We start from the raw sequence: 22,741 nt of genomic DNA on the forward strand, positions 1-22,741 counted from the left end.
TCCAGATACAGCTGGAAAAGTTCTTCCTCTTAAGAACAAGATAAGGTGGATCCAATCCTCCATTCCCTAGATTTCGAAGGACAAATACTTCCTTCAATACATTATTTTGTGGGTCTTATATTCTCAAGTTTCTTAACTCTGAGTTTTTGCTTATGGTAAATTATTTCAGTCTAGAAATGGCCTTGACATCTCATATGCACTATACCTGGCTCATAAAGATAGGATGCACTGCCTGATTAGTTAATTTCCCTAAGGAAAATGTGTTTGAGTATAGAAGACTTTATTAAAGTTTTAAGAAGATGAAGAAATTTATATCTCAATCAAGCCTCCCAAACAAAAAAAAAAGTCATAAATTTGTTAGACATCTCTGATAAGCAAAGTGGATAATGATGAGCAAAGTGGATAGGAATGAAGCTCTAAAATCAAATATGTTTTCCTCTGGCTGAACACTATTCATCTGACCTCTTGTAGTAAGAAGTAGCCATTATGATGCTCTGATGCATGACTAAACTGGCTAGTAAAATATCATTGGAATTATCTAGAATCAAAGTGCCTGGGGTAGAAAAGAGGCTTTACTATTACTCTCAATCATAATGTGACCTTCATGTCTCTGGGCTTCAGTTTCTTCATGAGTAAAATGAAGATGCCAACAGCACCTACCTCATAGGATTTTTTGAGGGGGGAATTATTTCATTAGTTCATATAAATCACTTAGAATAACTTAACATACAGTAAGTGATCAATAACTGTTACTATTTAATTAAAGTATATTTAGAGGCCTTCAACAATTTCCAAACTCATATGATTTGGTCCTTGTCCTTTCCTTTCTCTCAGTATCTTCCCCTCCACTCCCCTGTTAAACTCCTATTTTTATTATTTTGTAATTCCTATTTTAATTTTTATTATGTTGTTTAATATAGAGTAGTATGACCATAATTTTTGTGGCCTTAGCTATATATAACTAAAAGCCTTTGGAGTTACTGTTGCAAGTGGCTTATCAAGGCATTTTCCTAAACTAGGACATATTCCTCTGTAAAAGGGACTCTAGAAGCAAGTGACTCTACAAACAAATATGTATTATACATACACATATGTGTGTGTGTATATGTTGCTTTCAGAATTCCTTACATGTGTATGGGTATGCAAAATATCTTTAATTTATAGAATATATTTTGATCCAATCTAGCCCTATACCTTTGAAGGTGGTACTCTCTTATGTCACCAAACTTTAATTACGAAAGACTGACTTTTGTTCAAGGTCAGTCGCTGAGTAAGTGCAGAACAGAGATTTTAACTAGACTGACTACTTTCCAAAGCCAGAGCTCCTTCTATTATACCTAGCCAGTTATTTGTGTGATATCACTTAATCCTCACTAGTCTCAAGAGGGTGGCACTATTGTTACCACTTTTTACAAGTAAAGACACTAAGGCTTTGAGAGATTAAGTGAGTTGACCAAGATCATGCTGCTAGTGAATGTTAGAGCCCAAGTCAGTCTGTCTTTTGCAGATCTACTTTTTAGCAATTATGCTGTTTTAACTCCCACCCCAAAACAAAGGGGGTCAGGTAGATAGAGTGGGGGATCCAGGTTGAATATATAGTTGGGATGATATGTTGTAGTGGAAGCTACTTAAAGTTGCTGTTAAAAGAAAAACAATTTCCTAAAGGAATTCTGAGATCCCTTCGGAATGCTAGCAATTCAAACTCAGCTTATGAAACACTGAATTAAAAGGCATCTGTCTCCTAGCATTAGCCTTCCTACTGGTTCACAAGATGCAAATAAAATGTTAATGTTAAATCCAAGCCGGAAAAACTACTTATTTTGAAAGGAAAAATAGAAGCGCTACTCTAGAATACTGTTGCTATAAAGAGAACCGGGAGGACAAGACAGGCAGGCTTTTGACAAAAAATCACAACTGAAGATGGAGCTTAATAGTTTCCAGCATAAAAAGATAAAAGAATTCAGCGATCAGAGTGTGTGTGCGTGTGTATGTGTGTGCGTGCGCGCGCGCATGTGTATGCTTGTTTTAATAAGCTTCTCCGGGTAACCATCTAGCAGGTGACTAGAAGCCTTCTGATGAGAGCGCAGTATGTGACGATTACTAGTTGGCATGCTCTGCTGGAGACTGGCCTCACACAGAGGTGACCCTGTGATGCACGAACGGCTATTTAATGCCCTGGCGAAGTGGTTCAGGGACCACAATTTTATTACGCTTCCGGGATGAGAGTTGTGATCCCGTATCCCTGATCTAGAGCCACTTGGGGCTCCGACAGCTCCACCCCGGAGATCAGAGAAAAATATTCCTTCATGGTCTCTGATCTGAAAAAGACACAGTTTCCCGACGTTCCGCCTGGGAGATGTTTCAGTCTTTAGAAACTGCCAGAGAAGCCTGCCCATCTGCTGGGATGCCTGGCTTTCTGGAACGGACGAGGAGGAGCTTGGCTTTTAATCTGAGTAACTTGAGAGGATTTGCTGTTTGTAACTTAAAAATCGCCGCTTAATTCAAAATAAAAAAAAGACACACGCTCTGGCAAGTAGACACTGGGAAAATCCGTGTGACGAAGTATGGTCTAGAAATTCCTCATTTAATTTCCCCCGGAAAGAGTAAATATTCTCTATTTGGTACTGGGCAGTCGACTCAAGTGATCTGCCTTCAAAAGAAGGTATGTTCGAGAGGTGGGTTGCGGGGGGGGGGGTAGGAATTAGCCCAGTGTTTGGATTGCCCCCGGCCGACCAGCAGCTGTTCCAGTTAACTCTCCGGAGGCGAGGGTCCACCTCCGCCACGCCCTCCAGACCTTTCTTCCTCGTCCGCTCCCTCCCTTAGACCCAAGTCGCGCCCCCTCCCTCCTCCCCCCGGTGAATTCTCCGCCCCCACCGTCCTGCCCCACTACTCTTCGTTGAAGATGGAGGCTGCAACATCACCGCCGAAAAAATCCCTGAGGAGCGAGCCACCGTAATAGAAATCTGGGGCAAGCGGCTTTTAAACCCTGGCGAGGCTGGGTGGGCACCAAGAAATGGAAGTCCGCACCGAGAGGGCGACGGTAAAGCCACTGGAAAGAGGCAGTCGCGCGGGCCCATGCGGCGCGCGCGGCTCCTGTGTCTGCTCCCTATTGGCGAGAGTGGCCCCGGGGGCGGAGCCACGGGAAAGCCCCTCCTACTCGGGGGCCCAGGGATCAAGCGAGCGCCTCCCCCGCGAAGTGCCAGAGCCGGACTGGGTCTGCGACTCGGTCCTGCAGCGCCTCTAGGCTGCAGGTCGGTGCTCCAACCACCTGCTCGGCGCCGCGTCCTGGGAAGCGGGGAGGAGAGAGGAGGGAGGGGAGAAGAGGGAGGTGGGAGGGAGGAGGAGAAAGGCAGCTTACACACGCCTTCCAGTCCCTCCACTCAGAGCAGCCCGAAGACCGCTGCTGCCGCCGCCGCTTTCGCTGCTACCGCTCTGCCACCTGAGGAGACCGCCGGGACTCACCGCCCCTGTTGCCACCCTAGGCGATTCCTTTCTAGCACCGGGCTTTTTATGCACACTGCCACTACCATTATAATTATTATTCCAAGAGAAGGAGAATAACAGACCAGCCCAAAAGAACCACGTACACCTTTCCGAAATACTCAAGTGTCTCCAGGCAAGAGAGGGTCATCGGTGCCTGGGAGAGCAGCCCAGGGGCCAAGGGCAGGTGTTGAAGGAGAGGGAGGAAGAGTTGGGGCACTGCGTGGTGGAAAGTTGCTTGCGGCGGAGACCCCAAGGTCCAGCGCTCAGAGCCCAGGGGGGCCGTGTGTCTGGGAGAAGCCGCTGCCCCTGTGTTCGGACCTGCGAGCTCGCGGGCAGCGCGGGGCCGGGGACGACGCCCCCTCCTGCGGCGCGGACTCTGTCGGTGGCCCCCGAGGAGGAGGAGGAATATGGAATCGAAGGCGGGCCCCTCCTGCCGTCTAGTCTTCTGCCTCTTGATCTCCGCCGCTGTCCTCAGGCCAGGTGAGCAGGGGCCTCAGAGCAGCCCCAGGCCGACGTGGGCCGGGGGTAATTTCCTACGTCCCGGGCCAGGGCCTCGCACCTCCCGGGAAGTGCGCCCGGGCGTGTGGGGGAGGTAAGGGGACGGCGGTGCGGGCACAGAGCTGGCCCTGGGTTCAGTCACCTGTGCCGCACGTTTGGGCCCGGCCGGTTGGCTCAAGTTTGGGCAGGGACTGGGGGCATTGGGTAAATCTCCACGAACTTTGGGTGCTGACGGGGTTGGGGCTCCAGGGGCCCGTGAGGTTCGTCTGGTTCTCTCTCCTTCCCCCTGCGGCTCCCGCCTAGGTGGCGAGCCCTTGCCCTCTGACAATTCCTTCAGCCTCCGGATATCAAAGTCCACGTCACTGCGCTCGGGGCAGTTTTCCTTTAGCTTAGCTCGTTGGCAATGTCTGTCCGCACTTTTTCGCATTAAATCACTGGTAATTTCCCCTCGGTAAGAGGTGAAGAAGGGAGGGGTGGAAGAGAAAGGGAGGACTTTGATCACTCCCTTAAAAACCTACAGCTTAAATCATGGTTTGAACGCCCCCTCCCCCATTGTCTGGGTGGGTAGTGATTGTAGGGGTGAGTGGTGGTAGGCAAAGAACACAGCCTGAGCTGGAATCCAGGGTTCTGAGACCTTAGTGAGCGATTTGTGGATTTTTTAGGACCTGTGATTCAACCCCAGTTTTTAGTTATGTACTGAGCCTCAGAAGAAAAATAGGCAAAATCCCCAATAACTAAAATATCTAGTCGGGAATCCCTTTCCTACCCTAGGGACGGCCCCTGGGGCTGTCATCCTGAGACCCAGCGGTCGGCTGACGCGAGTTGGTCCTTACAGGGCATCTTTTATGTTCGCCGTCAGTTGATAGAGCATTAGGTTCATTTTATCGCTAGACTTGAGGATTTTTTGGAATTTTTTTCTCCCTTTGAAGTTTTATCTCTAGCCCTTCGTAGGTAATTTGCAAGTAAAAACTCCTACTTCCTGTTTTTTTTTTTTTTCGGCTTCTGTTTATTCTTGTGCCCTTTTCTTTAGTTTTTGTTAAAGAAAGACTCACTTCCCTTTAGCATCTTTAATTTCTGCACATCCTTTCAGTTGTTGGCAAACTGAGGCCAAAAACAGAGGTTTGAAAGCCTCTGGATCTCTCCCAGGAAGAGAGGGAAAGTGAGGCTGGGGGCTAGAGTCTGAAGATCACAAGTGTTTGTGAACTGCTGCTACTGTGTCGCTAGTGGTGGTGGTGCGGGGTGGGGGGGTGCCCTCTCCGGATCTCTTTATGATAAAGTTACATTTCTGTGTGAGGTAATGAGCTCACCTGCAGTTCTGAGGCTAGAGAAAAAAGCCTCTGTGACAAATCTCTGGCTCTGGGGCGGAGCCTGTGAAACGCGAGTAGAACCGGATTTAAAGCAGGTGGGGTGGGGTAAGAACACCCGGTGGTGGGAAGGGGAGACCCCCTTGACTTTGGCACATTGTGTATTTCACTTTTTCAAGATCCCATTGCCCCATTTGGGAGGGAAGGGTACTCACTCTGGAGCCGAGGGGAGACGAGGGTTGATGGGGTGAGGTCGTTGGTAAAATGCAAAGATCCATCCTCCCACAGTTGGTTTTCAGTTTAACCCTCTCGTCATTTTGAGAGTGCAGTCTCACCTACACCCACACCCCGGGACCACTCGCACACGCCCAGTTCCCTTTTCCGTGCGGTCGCTCTGGGATTTATTTTCCGTTGAGCCACCTCGGGGGACAGATAATCCCTCACATTTAACTGCTAAAAAGGGAAAGGCTCCGCTTTCAGACTTCCTTCTACGGGATTCTTTTGGAGTGGCAAGCTCGCGTTTCCACCAGTACCCAGCTGCGCGCTTTCGGTGAGCGGGGAGTGTTCTCGCCGCGCTGCCGACCGCGGCTGATCTGAGGGTCAGAAATCTCAGACCCTCAGATCGGTGGTTTCCTTGAATTTATCGGGCTGGCATATGTGCGGAATTTTTGGTGCCATGTCACTGTGTTTTTTAAAAGAAAGGGTTGTGGCACTGAAAGCGCCTTGTCCAGACTCAGGACCCAAGTCCTGCAAGGGAAGTGCGCCTCCTTCGGAGCCCTCTGCATCGCTGAGCCCGGTGGGGCTGCAGTGCCAATGGCCGGCTTAACCAAAGAGACTAACTGACTTACCCGCCGGCAGACCTTTATTTCCGGAGCACTTTTAGTAGTAATGTGTCGAGACCTAGAGAACAAAAATTCCAGTTGTGAAACTGTTCCTGAAGGTCTTTTGGTCTGTAGTTGCCAAGTAGTCATTGATATGGTTCAGGCATGACATGTTACCTGTTTTGAAGGGAGGAGGAGAATATGCACGAACCACAGAAACTGAATTCGGAGATAAAGGCAATGAAGTAAGTGCTCAGCATCCGAGGAAACAGGAATCTCATTATCCTTGTAGAAAGAGCGTCAGCCTGTGGTGACATTTTGCATTGCTTTAAAAATGCTTTCCTTGATTATTTGCAACAAGGAGGTGGGACCCTGCAGTTAACTGTTTCTTCTCATGGGTCATTTGTGTGCACCCCTCTCAGGAATTTTTCTTAATTTCTCACTGATACAAGGTTAATTCCAAGACATAAGCACACTTAAAGTTTCTCCCCCCCCCCCCCCACAGTGGGATATTATGTTCTCAACACATTCAGTTTTACCTCAATAGGCCATGGGGAAAGCATCAACTCAAATAATGTCCTTGCAGACTGTCTGATGTGGGACTACCAAAATTTATTAATTTAAAAGCTGCAAACTGCTTAGTTACCAGTAAATATTGCCTTTTCCTTGATGATTTATTTAATCCAATAGCAATTTACAACTTAATGGGGTACTATTTTCGGTAAACTGCTTTTCTAGGCTTGGCTCAACATCATTCACCTTTGGACACTTGAGCAAGTTATTTCACATACTCGGACTTTGGCTCTCTCATGTGTAAGTAAAACAGTGGACTAAGGATCTATTCTCTGAGATCTCTTTAGATCAAAACTGTTTCTAATGACTTAAGGTAAAAAGCTGATTTGGGCAAGGCAGAGTCATTATCCAATTGTATTTTTCTAATGCTTTCAGACAGACTGAATGGATACAGTTCATATAAATTGTGTTGCTAGAAAATGTCAATGGAACCCAATTGCGAATTTTCCATCTTTTTTCCTACTTGTATAAATCCATTACAATATCTTGTGCTTAGTCGTCCAGGCCTGAACAGGGCTATTAAAAAAAAAAAAAAAAGTGTGATAGAGAGGAATTAGTATCTCACTGTCCTGGGAAAAGAAATCCCAACAGTGGGAAAGATTTTTAGGTCTCAAAAAACCCCATTAGGGTAACCCATCTCTCCTGGAAGATTACCTCTATTTAAACTGCATATATGTTTCCTAGAATGAAATGTAAGTGATCGTTGATGCTAATATGCTCATGTGACAAAGCCTGTGTGTACATCCTAAAGATGCCCCTAAACAAAATAGTTGGTTTTAAGCGCAATATAGAAGGAAATAGAAAATGATAAAGTTTTCCTGTGGTTTTAAAATCTATACAAATCCAAAATATTTTTGTGACAAAATTCCAAACTTTTCTGGACTTTTATCTAACTTATCTTTTTAAATAGAATTTTGGAAGAGAATGCTTGTTTGCTGTTAACTTATTAAAAAGAGGAAAATGAATAAAAACCTACTTTAATAGCCTTGAGTGTTACCAGAAATTATTATTTTTTTTTATTGGAGTCAGCACTCATGTGTTCAGTTTTCAGTTATGCCATATAAGAATGTTCTGACTTTGGGAAAGCTATTTTTCTGTTCCTTCTTATTTCCCATTTGTAAAATTCTCTTCCTTTGTAATGCATGGTTTTGATTTTGATGAAATTAGTAATTCCCTTGCTCAGCATTTTGAATTTTTCAACTAAAACATGCTATATTAATTAAGACTTTTATTATATTATTAATAGAAAAGCACTATTACATTTAATTATCATTGTGACCATTTTTTTTAAGTCAGGCAAAAATGTCTGTTTTCTTTTTTTCCCTCAAGTTTTCATGTCACTAAACATAGGCCTTTGTAAAATTGAGCACTAAGTTGTCTGCATAACTTGGTGTTAGATGGCAGTATTTTGTCATACAGTATCTTAAATGCTTTATAATCTCCTTGTCCCATAGTCTTAAACACATTTCTTTCTGTTCTGGCCATTTATTTAGAATAAAACATCACCAAAGAGCTCTAGCTCTCTAAAGCTGTTAACTCAAGCAGACACATGCATATATGTCCCAAATATGCAAGAAAGCAACATAGGTGCAGCTGTGATAAAATAGAATGTATAGGGCGCCTGGATGGCTCAGTTGGTTAAGTGTCTGCCTTCAGCTCAGGTCATGATCTCAGGGTCCTGGGATCCAGCCCCGCATCAGGCTCTCCTCTCCGTGGCAAGTCTGCTTCTCCCTCCCCCTCTCCTTCTGTGATCTCTCTCACTCTCGCTCTCTCTCAAATAAATAAATACAATCTTTTTTAAAAAAATTATTTATTTATTTATTTGACACAGAGAGACACAGCGAGAGAGGGAACACAAGCAGGGAGAGGGGGAGAGGGAGAAGCAGGCTTCCCGCCGAGCAGGGAGCCTGAGGCGGGGCTCGATCCCAGGACCCTGGGATCATGACCTGAGCTGAAGGCAGACGCTTAAAGACTGAGCCACCCAGGCGCCCCTAACGTATGTCTTTTATATTTAAGAAGAGGATATTATAGACTATTGGATGAGGTTAAATCCTATAGTTATTACAAGTATCCTATGGTGTACAAACTATTATTATATATTCGGAGTCACTGATATTTCCATCCAGTTGATTCTTTGTTTAAATAACAGAATTTATGTGCTTCCCTCCCCACCTTATTACTAGATGTAATATCATATATATTTCAGCTAGAACTAGTTCTAAATGTGCTGTGGTATTCAGTTTTGTTTTATGGTAACCTATTATCATAGTCCATTATTGTAGTGTGTGTTCCGAGAATGAAATTAGCTTTTAGTGTTTACTCTCTTATTTATCCAGTCAGTTCTCAATTATCCATTCCATTCAAGGGGAAATTGGTCCAACCCAAAACAATAAACAAAGGATTACTTAATTCGACTTTGAGTTGAAGTATTTCAATGAGCATGCCTGTGTCTAAGAATTCATAGTATTGCAACATAATGAAACTAAACTGCAGGAGAATAGCTTAATCAGAAATTAGACCTCTGTCCACCTTCTCTGGCTTGTTAGCCAGCCCTGCCCACCCCCCCAACCTTTTTCCCCTAAAACTGCCTTCTCTATTACTCCATGAGCCATACATCCCATTATAGCCACGACAGTCCTGGTTTATCCTGATGTCCTGATTCAATTATTAATGGTATCTTATTTCACCCTCAAAAGTGCGGTTGGGATGACAAATTATATAGCTACCATGATTATTAATGACGTGCCTGTTGATATGTCTGTCTTAGACTACTTAACTATAAGTACTGTCATCCTGACAAAATGCATATTTCTAACCTTTTTTTTTAAATCAGGTACAATGAAATACCAATAAGAGGCCACAAGCCCTTTTAATGTCCAGTATAGGAGAGATGTGAGGTTGTATCCTGGAACCTTAGAATATTGTAGTGGGTGTAAAACATTAAGGATCCCGTATTTGGAATGGAAACCAAATTGACCTGAGATACCAAGAGAATAATGGTGTTTGAAATTCACCTGGGAGCTATACTTCTTATCTAGGGAAGGCTGATTTCAGTCTGATCCTGAAATTCCTTCTCAGCCATTTTGCACAATTCCCATTCTATTCTTCTTTGAGGTTTCTCAGTAGCTCCACTATTAATTGGATTTGAAAATAATTATCAGGGATACATATACAATTGAAGGAAGCTCTTAAGTCTTTTTGTACATGTAAGCTACAGTTGTGTCAGTTACAACTGGTGACCTGACTTGGGGCAGCCAACAATATGGCTAGGACAATTCGTGCCAAGACTGACTATTCCTAATTAGGCACCCATGTGTTATTTGGTCCATCTAAATAAGTGTTTCAGGTACTCAGAAAACCCCAAAAGGGAATTGAGGTAGGAAAGGTTGAGAGAATATTATCTAAGCACACAAAGTAAAGGATGCCATGGTTTGGTCCTCACTAATAAGGCCGAATGAAGAGAGAGGGCATTGGTCACTGTGGCTAAAACTCTTGTCAGCACATTTCCGAGTATTTTCCCTAATGGTTGGAGGGTTTATGGGTATGGAATTTACCTAGTTCCAAATCAAGAAGAGAACATAAAAACATGTGTAGCTACTGTTATTAAATTTTGAACCATAGTATATCAGTTAACTAGGCTGTGTGATAGAGCACTCCAAAACATAGTGGTTTAAACAGCAACCACTTTATGCAGTTCATTATTTTGCATTCTGGCAACTTAGTCTGGAGAGTTGGGTGTTTTTCTGATTTTAGTTAGGTATCTTCATTTTACTATAATTTGCTGCATGTCAGGCTAGGCAGTTTTGCTTCTGGGAGTTGGCTCGTCGTCATTCAGGGAAAATTGACTCTTCTCCATGGTCTTTCATTCTCTAATAGGCTTCCCTAGACTTAGTCTCTTGGTGAAAGCAAGGTTCTAAGAGAAAGCAGAAATATGGAAAGCTTCTTCTGGCAAACCATCACTTCTGCCACAATCAGCTGGGGAAGACAAGTCCCAAGCCCAGCTCAAATTCAAGGGTGGGGAAATCATCTCCTCCTACTGAATGGAAGGAGCTAAAAAACTTGGCAAATAGTGTGGATAAACCCCAGGAGAGAGAATTAGTACCATTTTTGCAGTCAGTCAACCAGTGGGGGATATGACAGCAGCAAGTATCCTTACTTAGCCCCATATTCATTGTTTACACCTTCCTCTTCTAGATCCTATGAGAGAATATGAGAGATTATAGAGGCTCAAGCAGTGTCAATAAAACCACTATCCTATGGCTGAACCCTTATCGTCCCTGAAATAAAATTATGGAAAGTTTGTGTGTGTGTGTAGTACAGACTTATGGAGAAAGTATAACTTAAAAAAAAAAAAACCAGGATAAGAGAAGGAAAGAGAAGAGAGAGAAAGGGAGGGAGGGAGAGGGAGAGAGTGCTAAGAGAGAAGATCTTAACTGTGTGGTGATGAGATGTTAACTAAACTTGTGATAATCATTTTGCAATATATACATATATCACTGTGTTGTATACCTAAAACTAATACAATGCTGTATGTTATTTTTCAATTAAAAAAGAGTATATATCTTTAGAATCCCAACAAGAGCATATGGGGATGCCCCTCCCTCATATTAATAGTACAGACTTATGGAGAAAGTATAACTTAAAAAAAAAAAAAAAACAGGATAAGAGAAGGAAAGAGAAGAGAGAGAAAGGGAGGGGAGGGAGAGGGAGAGAGTGCACACAATTTTGAAGGGTTAAAGGCATGCAAATCATGATCAGAAGTAAAATGTGATAGAAGAGGTATTGTTGGAAAAAATGAGAAATTGCCTTGGACGTTCAGCTGGTTCAGTTCTCTTATTTGACAGCTGAGATAGATAAAGCCAGAGGTTAAAAGATTACCTAAAATTCCATAGCAAATTAGCCAGTTTTTTGAGACAACAATGTTCTTAGTTTCATTTATGCCTAAACTCATAGATTCAAGGTTTGGAGGTATAAAGGACCTTAAAATTACTTAGATACTTGTCTAAGTGTCACATTGTTGGCCAGTCCAAGATTAAAACTCATTTAAATTAACTTGAAACTAAAATATCACTGTATGGTAACTAAATGGAATTAAAATAAAAACTTAAAATACTCATGGAAATTAGCCATTCAGCATATATAACAGCATTCAGTAATTGTTTATTGAGTGCTCAGTATGTGCAAAGCATTGTGCTTGGTGCTGGGAATACTGCAATAAAACTAACTACTAGACAGTTAAGGTCTTGTCACGCCAAGAAATTATGTTCTCTCTGGGAAATAGACATCAGTCAACTAATGATATAATTTGCTAGAAGTTTTGCTAGGTACTACAAGGACAAATAAAGAGCATTTTACATCAGAATGGCCAGACTTGGCCTGGACTTTAGGAAAAATTTGGCAACGTTCTTTCAGGAAGTAACATCTGAAGTATGTGCTGAGGAATAATCAAGCAGAAGATATGGGCTGAGAGAATGGCATGAGTTAAGATGTCAACATGGGAAGGAACATGGCTTCTAACTCCTGGAGGTCACCAGGAATTCTTTGAAGTCCTTCGAATACTTTTCCTATGATTTCCCTAATTTACTCACCGATTGAGGGGTTCAGAGAGGGTCTGTTTGATCTTATTCAAATACTCACATACAAGTAAATATTTGCATATATACTTCCCCCCTTTAAAAAAAAATCAAGTGGGAACATACTATACATGCCATTTTGTACCTTTCCTTTTCTACTTAACATCACATTTTGGAGAGTTAGCGATTACCCCATATCAGCACATATAGCTCTACCTCATTTTTGAAGGTGTTTTGGATTTTATTGTACACACCATTTAACCATTTCCCCAGTTCTTAGAAATGTAGACTGTTTCCAGTCTTTTTTGTTACAAACATGACTGTAGTGAACATCCTAATATATGTTCTTGTTCATATGTGCCATTACGTTGGTAGGAAAAGTCCTGAATGTGAAATTGCTGAGTCAAAGAATATGTGCATTTTTCATTTAGAAGAAATTCTAAAATTACAGTTCAGAGAGTATATATTGTATTGTATATTTGGAAGCTGCTAAGAGAGAAGATCTTAAAAGTTCTTATCATAAGAAAAAATTGTAACTGTGTGGTGATGAGATGTTAACTAAACTTGTGATAATCATTTTGCAATATATACATATATCACTGTGTTGTATACCTAAAACTAATACAATGCTGTATGTTATTTTTCAATTAAAAAAGAGTATATATCTTTAGAATCCCAACAAGAGCATATGGGGATGCCCCTCCCTCATATTAATAGTACAGACTTATGGAGAAAGTATAACTTAAAAAAAAAAAAAACAGGATAATAAGTTGATTCTTCTTTATTTAAAACTATGGGAAAAATGAGAATTATAAGAGTAATAGGCACACACATGCTCACATGTAAGGCAAAAGCTTTAGATAGTTTGGTGCTTAAATTTATGATGCATGTATTGGGGCTGAAAATGGGTGAAATAAGTGCATTTATAATGAATTATTATCATCGCTCTTTCTACATAAGATGGCTAACTTTTAGAACATGAACTGTGTAAATGTAAGTTCATATTTCCTTTCATTTTGGAAGATTCATACTCAATGGGATCAGATTAACTGAAACAGTGGATTAAGAGACAACAACGTGAGCCTTAAGAATAGTTGATATTGTTTTATATTACACAAATGGTTTCCAAATATTTGTGTTAGTTCATTGTAGGTAAATATACATTGTGTAGGCGGATTGACTAATGCCATTTTGTAAACCCTGCATAACAGGTCTTACTAAACAGATTCAGTTATTTTTAAGTAAGTCATATTTTAATTCTTCCAACAAGTGTGTTTTAACAGGCTCTTCAAAATTTTATCCACTTACTAGTGGATAAAAAGTATCATCTTCTGTAAATTTAGTGCCATTAAATATGTTTTACCCTGTAATTTTTAGACCTATTATGGAAAAGAGTAAAACATATTTTTATTGCAACTTCTATGTAAAAAATATAACAATATGTCTATGAAGAGTTTTCAACAAGTATGTGCTGAGAATATATTTTTTAAACAAGGCAACAAATATTCATGATGGAATTAACACTAGTATGCACAAACTAATTTCAAAAATAAAGCAGTTTCTGCCTAGCATTTAGTTTTAAATATTTCAACTTGTGGCATGTATACTTTATTCTGCAAGCATTTTCTCTACCTGGTGATAGCTATGACACTTCCCAAGAAAAATGCTTATGTTGGTTATAAGACATAGGTTTTATACTTTTGCAGAGATGGGCTTGGCTCTAAATATGAATAATGCTTTTGCTACCAGATCTAAGAGTAAAATGTAATACATATTTGGATTTACCCTGTTGGATTAATCCTTTACTCAACCCAACCCCAGTGGATGGTAATCTGGTTCTCAAATAGAAAATTTCTTTTGGAAATGACTGTTTAGTATGAGATAAATGGCTTTTCTTATCACACTAGAATGACAAATAAGTATCTGTTTATTAAAACAAAACCTGCATCTGCTCAGCTGTTTTTCTCTTTGCTGATAAGAAATATGTCTCCTTTCTAAAATAAATGATAAAACAATAAAAAAAGAGTAGAGTTTCAGGGTATGGTTTAGAGGTTATCATTTTTTAGAATTGATCCAAAATGTTTGGTTAGAAAGGATTTGAACTGCCTGAATAGTGATTTTATTGTAGATAGTACGGTTATACCTCTGTGATATTTAAAAAAAATAATTCTCTGCTTAATTTTTATGGAATGTCAGTGCTCACAGATTTCACAGACTATCAATACATAGCCTAGGCCCTATTGCACCAGAGTCCCAGGGCTTGGGTGGTGGATCTGAGCATTAGTTTGATTTTCTAGCTCTTGTATCTGTTTTCTGATTTGTAATATGAGGATAACAATATTACCAAGTTCATTTGATACAGATATCCCAATAAGGTAATGGAGTGTATAGCATTTCTCAGAGCCTGACACATAGTGGACTCTCAACCAATAATTGTTATGAATCACATTTTTTAGTAATCATAAAACTATAATAATGTCAGTTTATTCATACCAGAAAAATATGTGAAAATACCTCACTTTACTGATTGGAAGATATATTTCAGTTCCATCTAAGTACATTTTGGGGGATTTCCATAACAAAGTTGGACTTCATATTCTTATTAGAATGTTTCATAGTCCCAATATCAGTCAAGCAATTTCAGTTTTATCAACTCAAGGAAAACAAACAAACAAACAAAAAAACCCCACAAATTGAAAATTACAATCTTAAATGTGATTCCTGCAAGCCAAAACTATTAAGAAAGAATATATACTCTAAAATTATAAGGACATCTGTAGTTTATAAAATTATCCTTAGAAATTGATATTGTGTATGTGTTTCTATAATTTGAAAGATACTAGACATTAGAAAGAGAAAAAATTTTACTATTATAATAATTTTGATAAAATTATGATTTTATATACAAGGCACATTTTCTCAACTATAATTCAATAGAGGGAGCTCCACTACTTTCCTTTTATGAATACTGTAGGGTGCTTCTGTTTATTATGATTTTCTGGTGGTGTCTAATTTAATAGTGAAATTATTAAGAATCTATAATTTGAATGTTAACAATATTTTAGAAATTGAGTAATATCCTTATTAATGGGATTCAAAAATGCTTCTACAAATAATATATGCTTTAAAATCCTGGTTTTTAGTTCTCTGTATCCTTTGGATAATAAATCCCTAGAAGAAATTAAAGTGGCTATACTCCCATAAAGCATACTTCACTCTAATGTAGCAAGGCATCAAAGGAGAACAAAGTTTATTTCCAATGATAAAATACTGAATTTTTTGATACTACTTTTGTGTTATCTATTAAATGGAAACAGCTATATATTTGAATAGGGGAGGAGAAATAGCTGGTATTTTTCTCAATTACTCTGCCTAGATTTTTTTTTTTTTAATTTAAATTCAATTAGCCAACATATAGCACATCATTAGTTTCAGATGTAGCATTCGATGATTCATCAGTTGCGTATAACACCCGGTGCTCATCACATCATGTACCCTCCTTAATACCCATCACCCAGTTACCCCATTCCCCCACCCACCTCCCCTTCCGCAACCCTCAGTTTGTTTCCCAGAGAGTCAAGAGTCTCTCATGGTTTGTGTCCCTCTCTGATTTTTTCCCATTCAGTTTTCCCTCCCTTCCCATATGATCCTCTGCACTATTTCTTATATTGCACGTATGTGTAAAACCATATGATAATTGTCTTTCTTTGATTGACTTATTTCACTTAGTATTATACCCTCCAGTTCCACCCATGTCGATGTAAATAGTAGGTTATTCATCCCTTCTGATGGCAATGCCTAGATTTTTAACCAAATGATTATAGATTTCTACATGGAACCAGTCTACACTCACATCTTTCTCTCTTTTTTATTTTCCCAACTATCCCCTTGATTCAGATAACTCCAACTATATTTTCAATTCAAGTTGATCCATCACCTGTGTGTGACCATGACAATTTATTTACCTTTTATGAGATTCACTTTTGTCATGGAAGTACTGTATCATATGATTTCCAAGAGCTTTGAAGCTTAAAAATTCTAAGATTCAAAATTATACATTGACTTAGAGAAATTTGTAAGGGTTTGAATTGATGGAAAGCAATATTGGAGGTCCAATTAAAAAAAAAACATTTAAAATGATGATCCCTATTTATTTTTTTATTCAAAATGGAAATTATTTTGTTGAGTTTTGCAGAAAATTGTATAATCCCACACATTAGACCTCCTAATTTATTACTAAAATGCTATGAGTTAAAGAAATGGCCCAGTTCTCTGGCATATTTAAGAATTGCCAACCCAGTGACAGCTTTTAAACATTTCATCTTGAAATAAGATGTGCTGTTAAGAGAGCAGCCTGGGGATTGAGGCCTGTAGCTTACTCATTATAGTTTTAAGGATTCTTTTAAAGTAAGTAATTGTTTTATTGTGCTTACTTTCCATTATAGATTAGAGTTTGAGAATGTGGTTCTGGAGCCAGATTGTGTGGTTTTGAAACCCATGTCTCTCGTCTCCACCTAAGAATCAGGGTGACATTGGGCAAATGGCTTAACCCTTCTCCTGTCCTAACCTGTGCAGTAGGGATAAGCTCATTCAACAGTGTGATTGTCAAATAATAAGCTTTCTATAAGTTGTTAGTATTATTCAATTATTTAATCTCAGTTAATCTTTCCACCTTCCCCAAAATATGATTATAAATCCAATTTACTCCCATGAGTACATAAAAAAGAGCGGCCTCAGGTTGTTCAAAATTATAAAATTGCCAGTTATAGCTCCTCTTCACTACACGTTTTTTCCCCTCATTCAAGAAATGGCGTATGAATGACAGGGACATCATATTATTTTTTGGGTATAGCCTTGAATCTCCTCACTTTATAACACAAATAAGTCATCCACAAATTTCCAAACTTTGTTCACTAATTAGAAGTATCATATTCATTATGACATAATTCTCATCTGATAATGAAACATCATTGCATTGCAATTCTGAGGTTGAAACCTAAATTTAAAGGTAAATTTAAAGGTGGAAATGAGACACCTTGCAGGCTGTTGTTCACAGCGTCTGAGAACATATTGTTGTTTTAGGTCATTAGTGTAAGTAGGCGAGAGGTAACTTAGGAATATGAAAGCATGTGTGTTTAAAAGACAGGTATATGTAGATTCTGTGGATTCAGAGTAAAATAGAGCATGGTGATGTAATATTTTAAGGAAGTAAAAAATAAGCACAGTCAATGGATTTTTCAAACTTCAGTCTAGCCCTTCTCTAATTTCTTCTCCCCTCTGCCTCTAAAATTATATAAGATGAATAGATTCCTGCTCTGCTTAAGATAAGTCTGTGGCTCCCCATTAGAATGAGGATAAAATACAAAATTGGTTAGCATAGCATTAAAGGTTCTAGTTACATTTTTCAACACAGTCTTTCCTGGAATTCCATGCCCCAGCCATACTTCTAAATGTACCATAGCCTTCTTGTTCCCTGTCACTGTCTTATTCTAGAACACTCTCTGTCACACCCTCTCCCATCGCCCTTTTTTTTTGCCTGAATAACTAGTATCCCCATCCTTCAGAACAGAATTTAGATTCCATCTCCTCCAAAAATTCTTCCCCGATCTTTGTAAAGTGTCCATCCTCTGTAGTTTCAGAGCTCACTTCACTTATTGCCTGTTTATTCTTGCCATTCTTCCCTTGGTTTGAGATCCTGCAGGCAGGGGCTGTCTTTTTAATCTTTTTTTTTTTTTTTTTTAAGATTTTATTTATTTATTTGACAGAGAGAGACACAGCGAGAGAGGGAACAGAAGCAGGGGGAGTGGGGGAGGGAGACGCAGGCTTCCCGCCGAGCAGGGAGCCCGATGTGGGACTCGATCCCAGGATCCTGGGATCATGACCTGAGTCGAAGGCAGACGCTTAACGACTGAGCCACCCAGGCGCCCTTTAATCTTTTTTTAACTTCGTGTCTGCTGATATATAACATATCCTCAGAACATATATGATGATTGAATAAATGGATTAATAAAAATTAGAAATCTTGATTAATGAAACTTATTTAAAATTGCAAATACATTCACATATGAATAAGAAATATTTATAGTGAGGTAAACTTTCAGTTGCTTTTAGAAACTTAATTCGAGAATGATAAGTCTCCTGAATTATGGTTCTCAACAAAACCCACAAAAACATTTGCCATAGTCTACTCAAGCTATACAGATGAAGTATAAAAAGAAATGGAATTGAGTTAGTATCTATTCAAAGATTTCCATGCTTATGGTTTGGAAGAACCAATATTGTTAAAATATCCATACTACCCAAAGCAATCCTCAGATGTAATGCAATCTCTATCAAAATACCAAGAACATTTTTCACAGAACTAGAACAAGTAATACTAAAATTTGTGTGGAACCACAGAAGATTCTGAATACCCAAAACAATCTTGACAAAGAAGAACAAAGCTTGAAGTATCATAATCCCAGACTTAAAGATCACTACAGAGCTGTAGTAATCAAAGCATTATGGTATTGCAGCATTATTTACGACAGCAAAAATATGGAAGCAACCCAAATGTCCATCCACAGATGAATGGATAAAGAAGATGTGGGGTGTATATATCTATATCTATCTATATGAATATTACTCAGATGTATAAAGAATGAGATCTTGCCATTTGCAGCAACGTGGATGAACCTAGAGGGTAGAATGCTGGGTGAAATAAGTCAGACAGAGGAAGACAAATACCATGAGATTTCAACTCATATGTGGAATTTAAAGAAATAAAACAAATGAACAAAGGGAAAAAGAGAAAACCAAAAATCAGACTCTTAAAATACAAACTGGTGGTTGCCAGAGGGGAGGTTGAGGGAAGGGATGGGTAAAATAGATAAAGGGGCTTAGGAATACACTTATAGTGATGAGCACTGAGTAATGTATAGAATAAAAGAAGCTGGAGGAGGAGGAGAGGGAGAGAGGAAAAGCAAAAAGGTGGGAGGAAAGAAGGAAGAAAAAGAAAAAGAAAAAAAAAGAAAGAAATGGAAAAATGGAATTGAGTTAGCCTAGTTTTTCTTCCAGGTGCCAATCCAGGCTAACATAAAATAAAAACTTTGATAACTTTGTTCCTCTAGAGCTTCTATAAACATTGAACATTAAATGTAAGATCATCCAGAGAAATATAGAAATTAATTTAAACTAACTTATTTTTAAAACTGTAGGTTTTTCTAGGATAACTGTAAGGATACCTTCTCAATAGGCAGTACATGAGAGGTAATATTTTTATTTCTCTTATTTTTAATTCTTAAATTAAACCGGTGGAGCAGGACATTTTCCAGAATATGGCAAAAAAAGTATAGAAAAGATTTCATGAGAAAGTTAACCAGTCATGCAGGCAAAATTTAATATATCTATACCACAGAAAATACATGTGTATTGTGGGTCATCCCTTGAATGCTGTTAACAGTAAAATATTAGAAATAATTTAGAGAAAGTCTGGTATTACTTTTGCAAAAGCATTTTCTATTGAAGAATTTTTAAAATTCAGACACAAACCCAAGAAAAATTCATGAAAAAAATGGAAATACTTTATTTTTACTGCAAAACAAAACTTGTGTTCCTGCAACTAACATATCATTTTAAGAAATAGGCCATTACTGATTTTTAAAAAAAGTTCAGAATTGGAGTTAAAACTGTATCTCATTATTTGATGGTACTTGATAGATGAAAATGTAATAATTTTAAGTCTGATGCCTCTTCCCTGGGCAAAATAATTTTAATTTCTATAATCTTTTTATTTAAAGCTTTTTTCAGAGTTCTTGATTTATTTCTTGCCTTACTTTGTATTCTTCCCAGTTACTCTGAATTTTAACATCTTTATCCTGGTTTTATTCTCTCATGCCTCATAAAAAATCCTTTTAGGAATTTTTTACTTAAGTCTTATAGTCAGGTTGTCTCCTGAGTTCCCACCCAGAAATTTTTATATTTTTCTAATATAAATTTATATATTTATATATCTATATATTTAGCATATATTTAATTTAGTATATATTTAATATATATTAAATTTATATATCTATATATTTAAATTTATATATCTATATATTTTCTAATATAATATGTTATAAGAGTACATATCCAGATAAACCAATATAAATCTAGCACATTGTGGCAGATGTGCTACAATAAATGGCAGATCCCATTTATTGAAAACCTTTTATACTACGTATATAATAGTACTTCACAAAAGAATTACCGATACATTTGTATAGCCAATTTTAAGTTTGACAACTGTACTTTTTTAGTTTTTTAATTATAAAATCAAATCTCACATTTAGCCTTTTCAATATAGGACTTTGAATGCAGTATAGCATATGCATCAAAAAGTAGTCAGAGTAAAGGTATTATCAAATAAAAGCCAAGGAAATGGAACTTTCTCTTTCTTCAAATATGTAAAACTGGTTAGGCCATATCAGTGACTTGTCAAGAGTCTGGATTAATCAAATAGTCTACATGACGATTAATTTTTTTTTTTTTAACCACTAGAAAAAATGTTGTCCATTCCTATGACAAATATTGCCTGGATTCTTGGATTCTTGGCATCTAATATAGGTTTCACATTAACAGTATATGACCCCAAAAAATGGCCCAACAAACATGTAAGACAATATATAAGTAAGTGAGTTCTCCATTTTCAATGGAAACAGGGTTCAGGGTTAATGTGGTGAAATAATTTTCATCATCAACAAGCCTTATTTTATTCTGTGTAAATAGGTTTAAAAAGTTAAGTTTTATGGTAAAGGATGTGATCACAGGAAAAGTGAGTATTCTGTAACAGGAGAGGACAAGTGATGTTTAAGAGGAGAGATTGTTCTGCTGAGGAAGGTACAAGAGGGAATGAGAGGACCTCTCTACAGAAAGAAGAGAAAGACGAGACCTGGAAATTAGCATGAAAGGGAAATGGCTATTAAAAAAAAAAAAAAGATACTGCCACAGATTATAATTATGTGGATCAGTAGCATTATACTATAAAACAGTTTTTCTTTTTCTGCTTTGCTGATAGCTGATAATATATTCTAGTAATTCCAAGTTTGGATCTCTCCTGTTAGTAACAATCACTAAATTTCTTTTATCTTGAAGGGGGAAGAGCAATGGCTTTCTAGAAACTTCTTACAGAGAAATTTTGATGCAAAGCTCTCTTGAAATCCTGAGAATTCTGACCAAATTTAGCAGTGCTTGTCAAAGTCTGCAATGTGAATTCATGATTCTTTATCAAAGTTTAGGAATCTGAATGGCATTAGTTTGCTATAAACTGAAGTTGAATTAAGGAGTGGTAGGGAATATCATTTAATAATAAAATTAAGTAAATATACAATGTGCCTATCAGTTTCCAACTGAGCATATGTGTGTATACTGTGGGGAGTGCAGAAGGCTTGTCTATACAGGTTCATGCTTCAGCTAGTGAGAATGTAGGAAGACAGTGTTTTTGAAATTCCTTCCCTACTGATGGATAGAGCATATATTATTAATATACTATTGAATGATCTGCTCTAAATCCAGGGATCAGTGTGCCTGAGGTAAACTTGAGCATTGAGCTTCTCCTGCCCTTTACCCAAACAGTGAGGCTAGGGCTGGAATAGAGTTTACTTCCCAAGTTTGTAGAGGAAGTTAAAATTAGAGAAATGAGTGTAAGAGAGAGATAAGTGGGTGATTACTCAAATTCTAGGAAGGGAAGTCTGATGACTGAACAAATTTGAAGGAACAAGAAATGGTTATTGGAAAAGCAGATTTAGGAAAACAAAAATGAACCAGTGAAATGTCTGGTTAGAACAGGTGCTTGTGCATCTGTTTGGAATCAACTGCACAATGGTTCATTCATGGGCCAACAGAATAGAAATATTCAAGGCCAGCATAAAGTAGAAATTTGGTCCTAGTCACCAGTTCTTTTCCTTGGTTTATTCACAAATAGAGCCCAATAAAATCCATGTTCATTGGCTAGGGACATTATTTCCCATGCTTAGATTTTGCAAGACTTCCCCTCACACCCTACCTTCCTACCCCTTTCTTCATATTCCCTACCCCTAGATATTGACTCTGTTTCCTGACAGACCTAGACTTGACCTGTCATCACATTAAAGTAAATATATTTATATTTATCTTTACCTGCTTACTCAGTGAGTCCACAACTCACTGAGTTTTTTTTCTTTAAAAAATTAAATTCATGTGGAAGGGTATGTTTTATTTTTTCCTATCGAGTTAGGCACATTTTTGAGAAGCATGCTTGCTCCTCACAAACAAAGCTCTAATTCAGGAACTACGAAATGGTTAGAATCATTTCTTCTTCCAGCACAGTCTCCAGTGTTTAGAATGCTACCCTTCTGAACTTAAATCCTTTAATTTGAAAACAAACATCAAAGGTACTGTGAGCAAGTCACACAATAAACATGGATTTTCTCAATAGTTTGAATCTCACTCTGGTTAATAGCATATTAAGTGTTAATGATATTTCAAACTG

The 22,741-nt window shown here is 38.5% G+C and overlaps 1 protein-coding gene across 2 annotated transcripts in view; it reads left to right on the forward strand.

The window, feature by feature from the left end:
- Positions 1-3,316: 3,316 nt before the first annotated feature.
- The window catches only part of ALCAM (activated leukocyte cell adhesion molecule), a 212,752-nt gene continuing 193,327 nt past the window's right edge, over positions 3,317-22,741 (forward strand). Inside the window, exon 1 of one of the 2 annotated variants that reach the window (XM_054504151.2) lies at positions 3,317-3,963. In XM_054504151.2, coding sequence (XP_054360126.1) covers positions 3,891-3,963 — 73 coding nt within the window. In that variant the 5' untranslated portion in view covers positions 3,317-3,890. The remainder of the gene's footprint in view (positions 3,964-22,741) is intronic. The other variant, XM_054504150.2, reaches the window with a different exon arrangement.

Source organism: Mirounga angustirostris, unplaced genomic scaffold (assembly GCF_029215605.1).
Source record: "Mirounga angustirostris isolate CCGP_5_RB_7025 unplaced genomic scaffold, mMirAng1.0.hap1 SCAF_1, whole genome shotgun sequence".
In the NCBI taxonomy this organism is placed as follows: Eukaryota; Metazoa; Chordata; class Mammalia; order Carnivora; family Phocidae; genus Mirounga; species Mirounga angustirostris.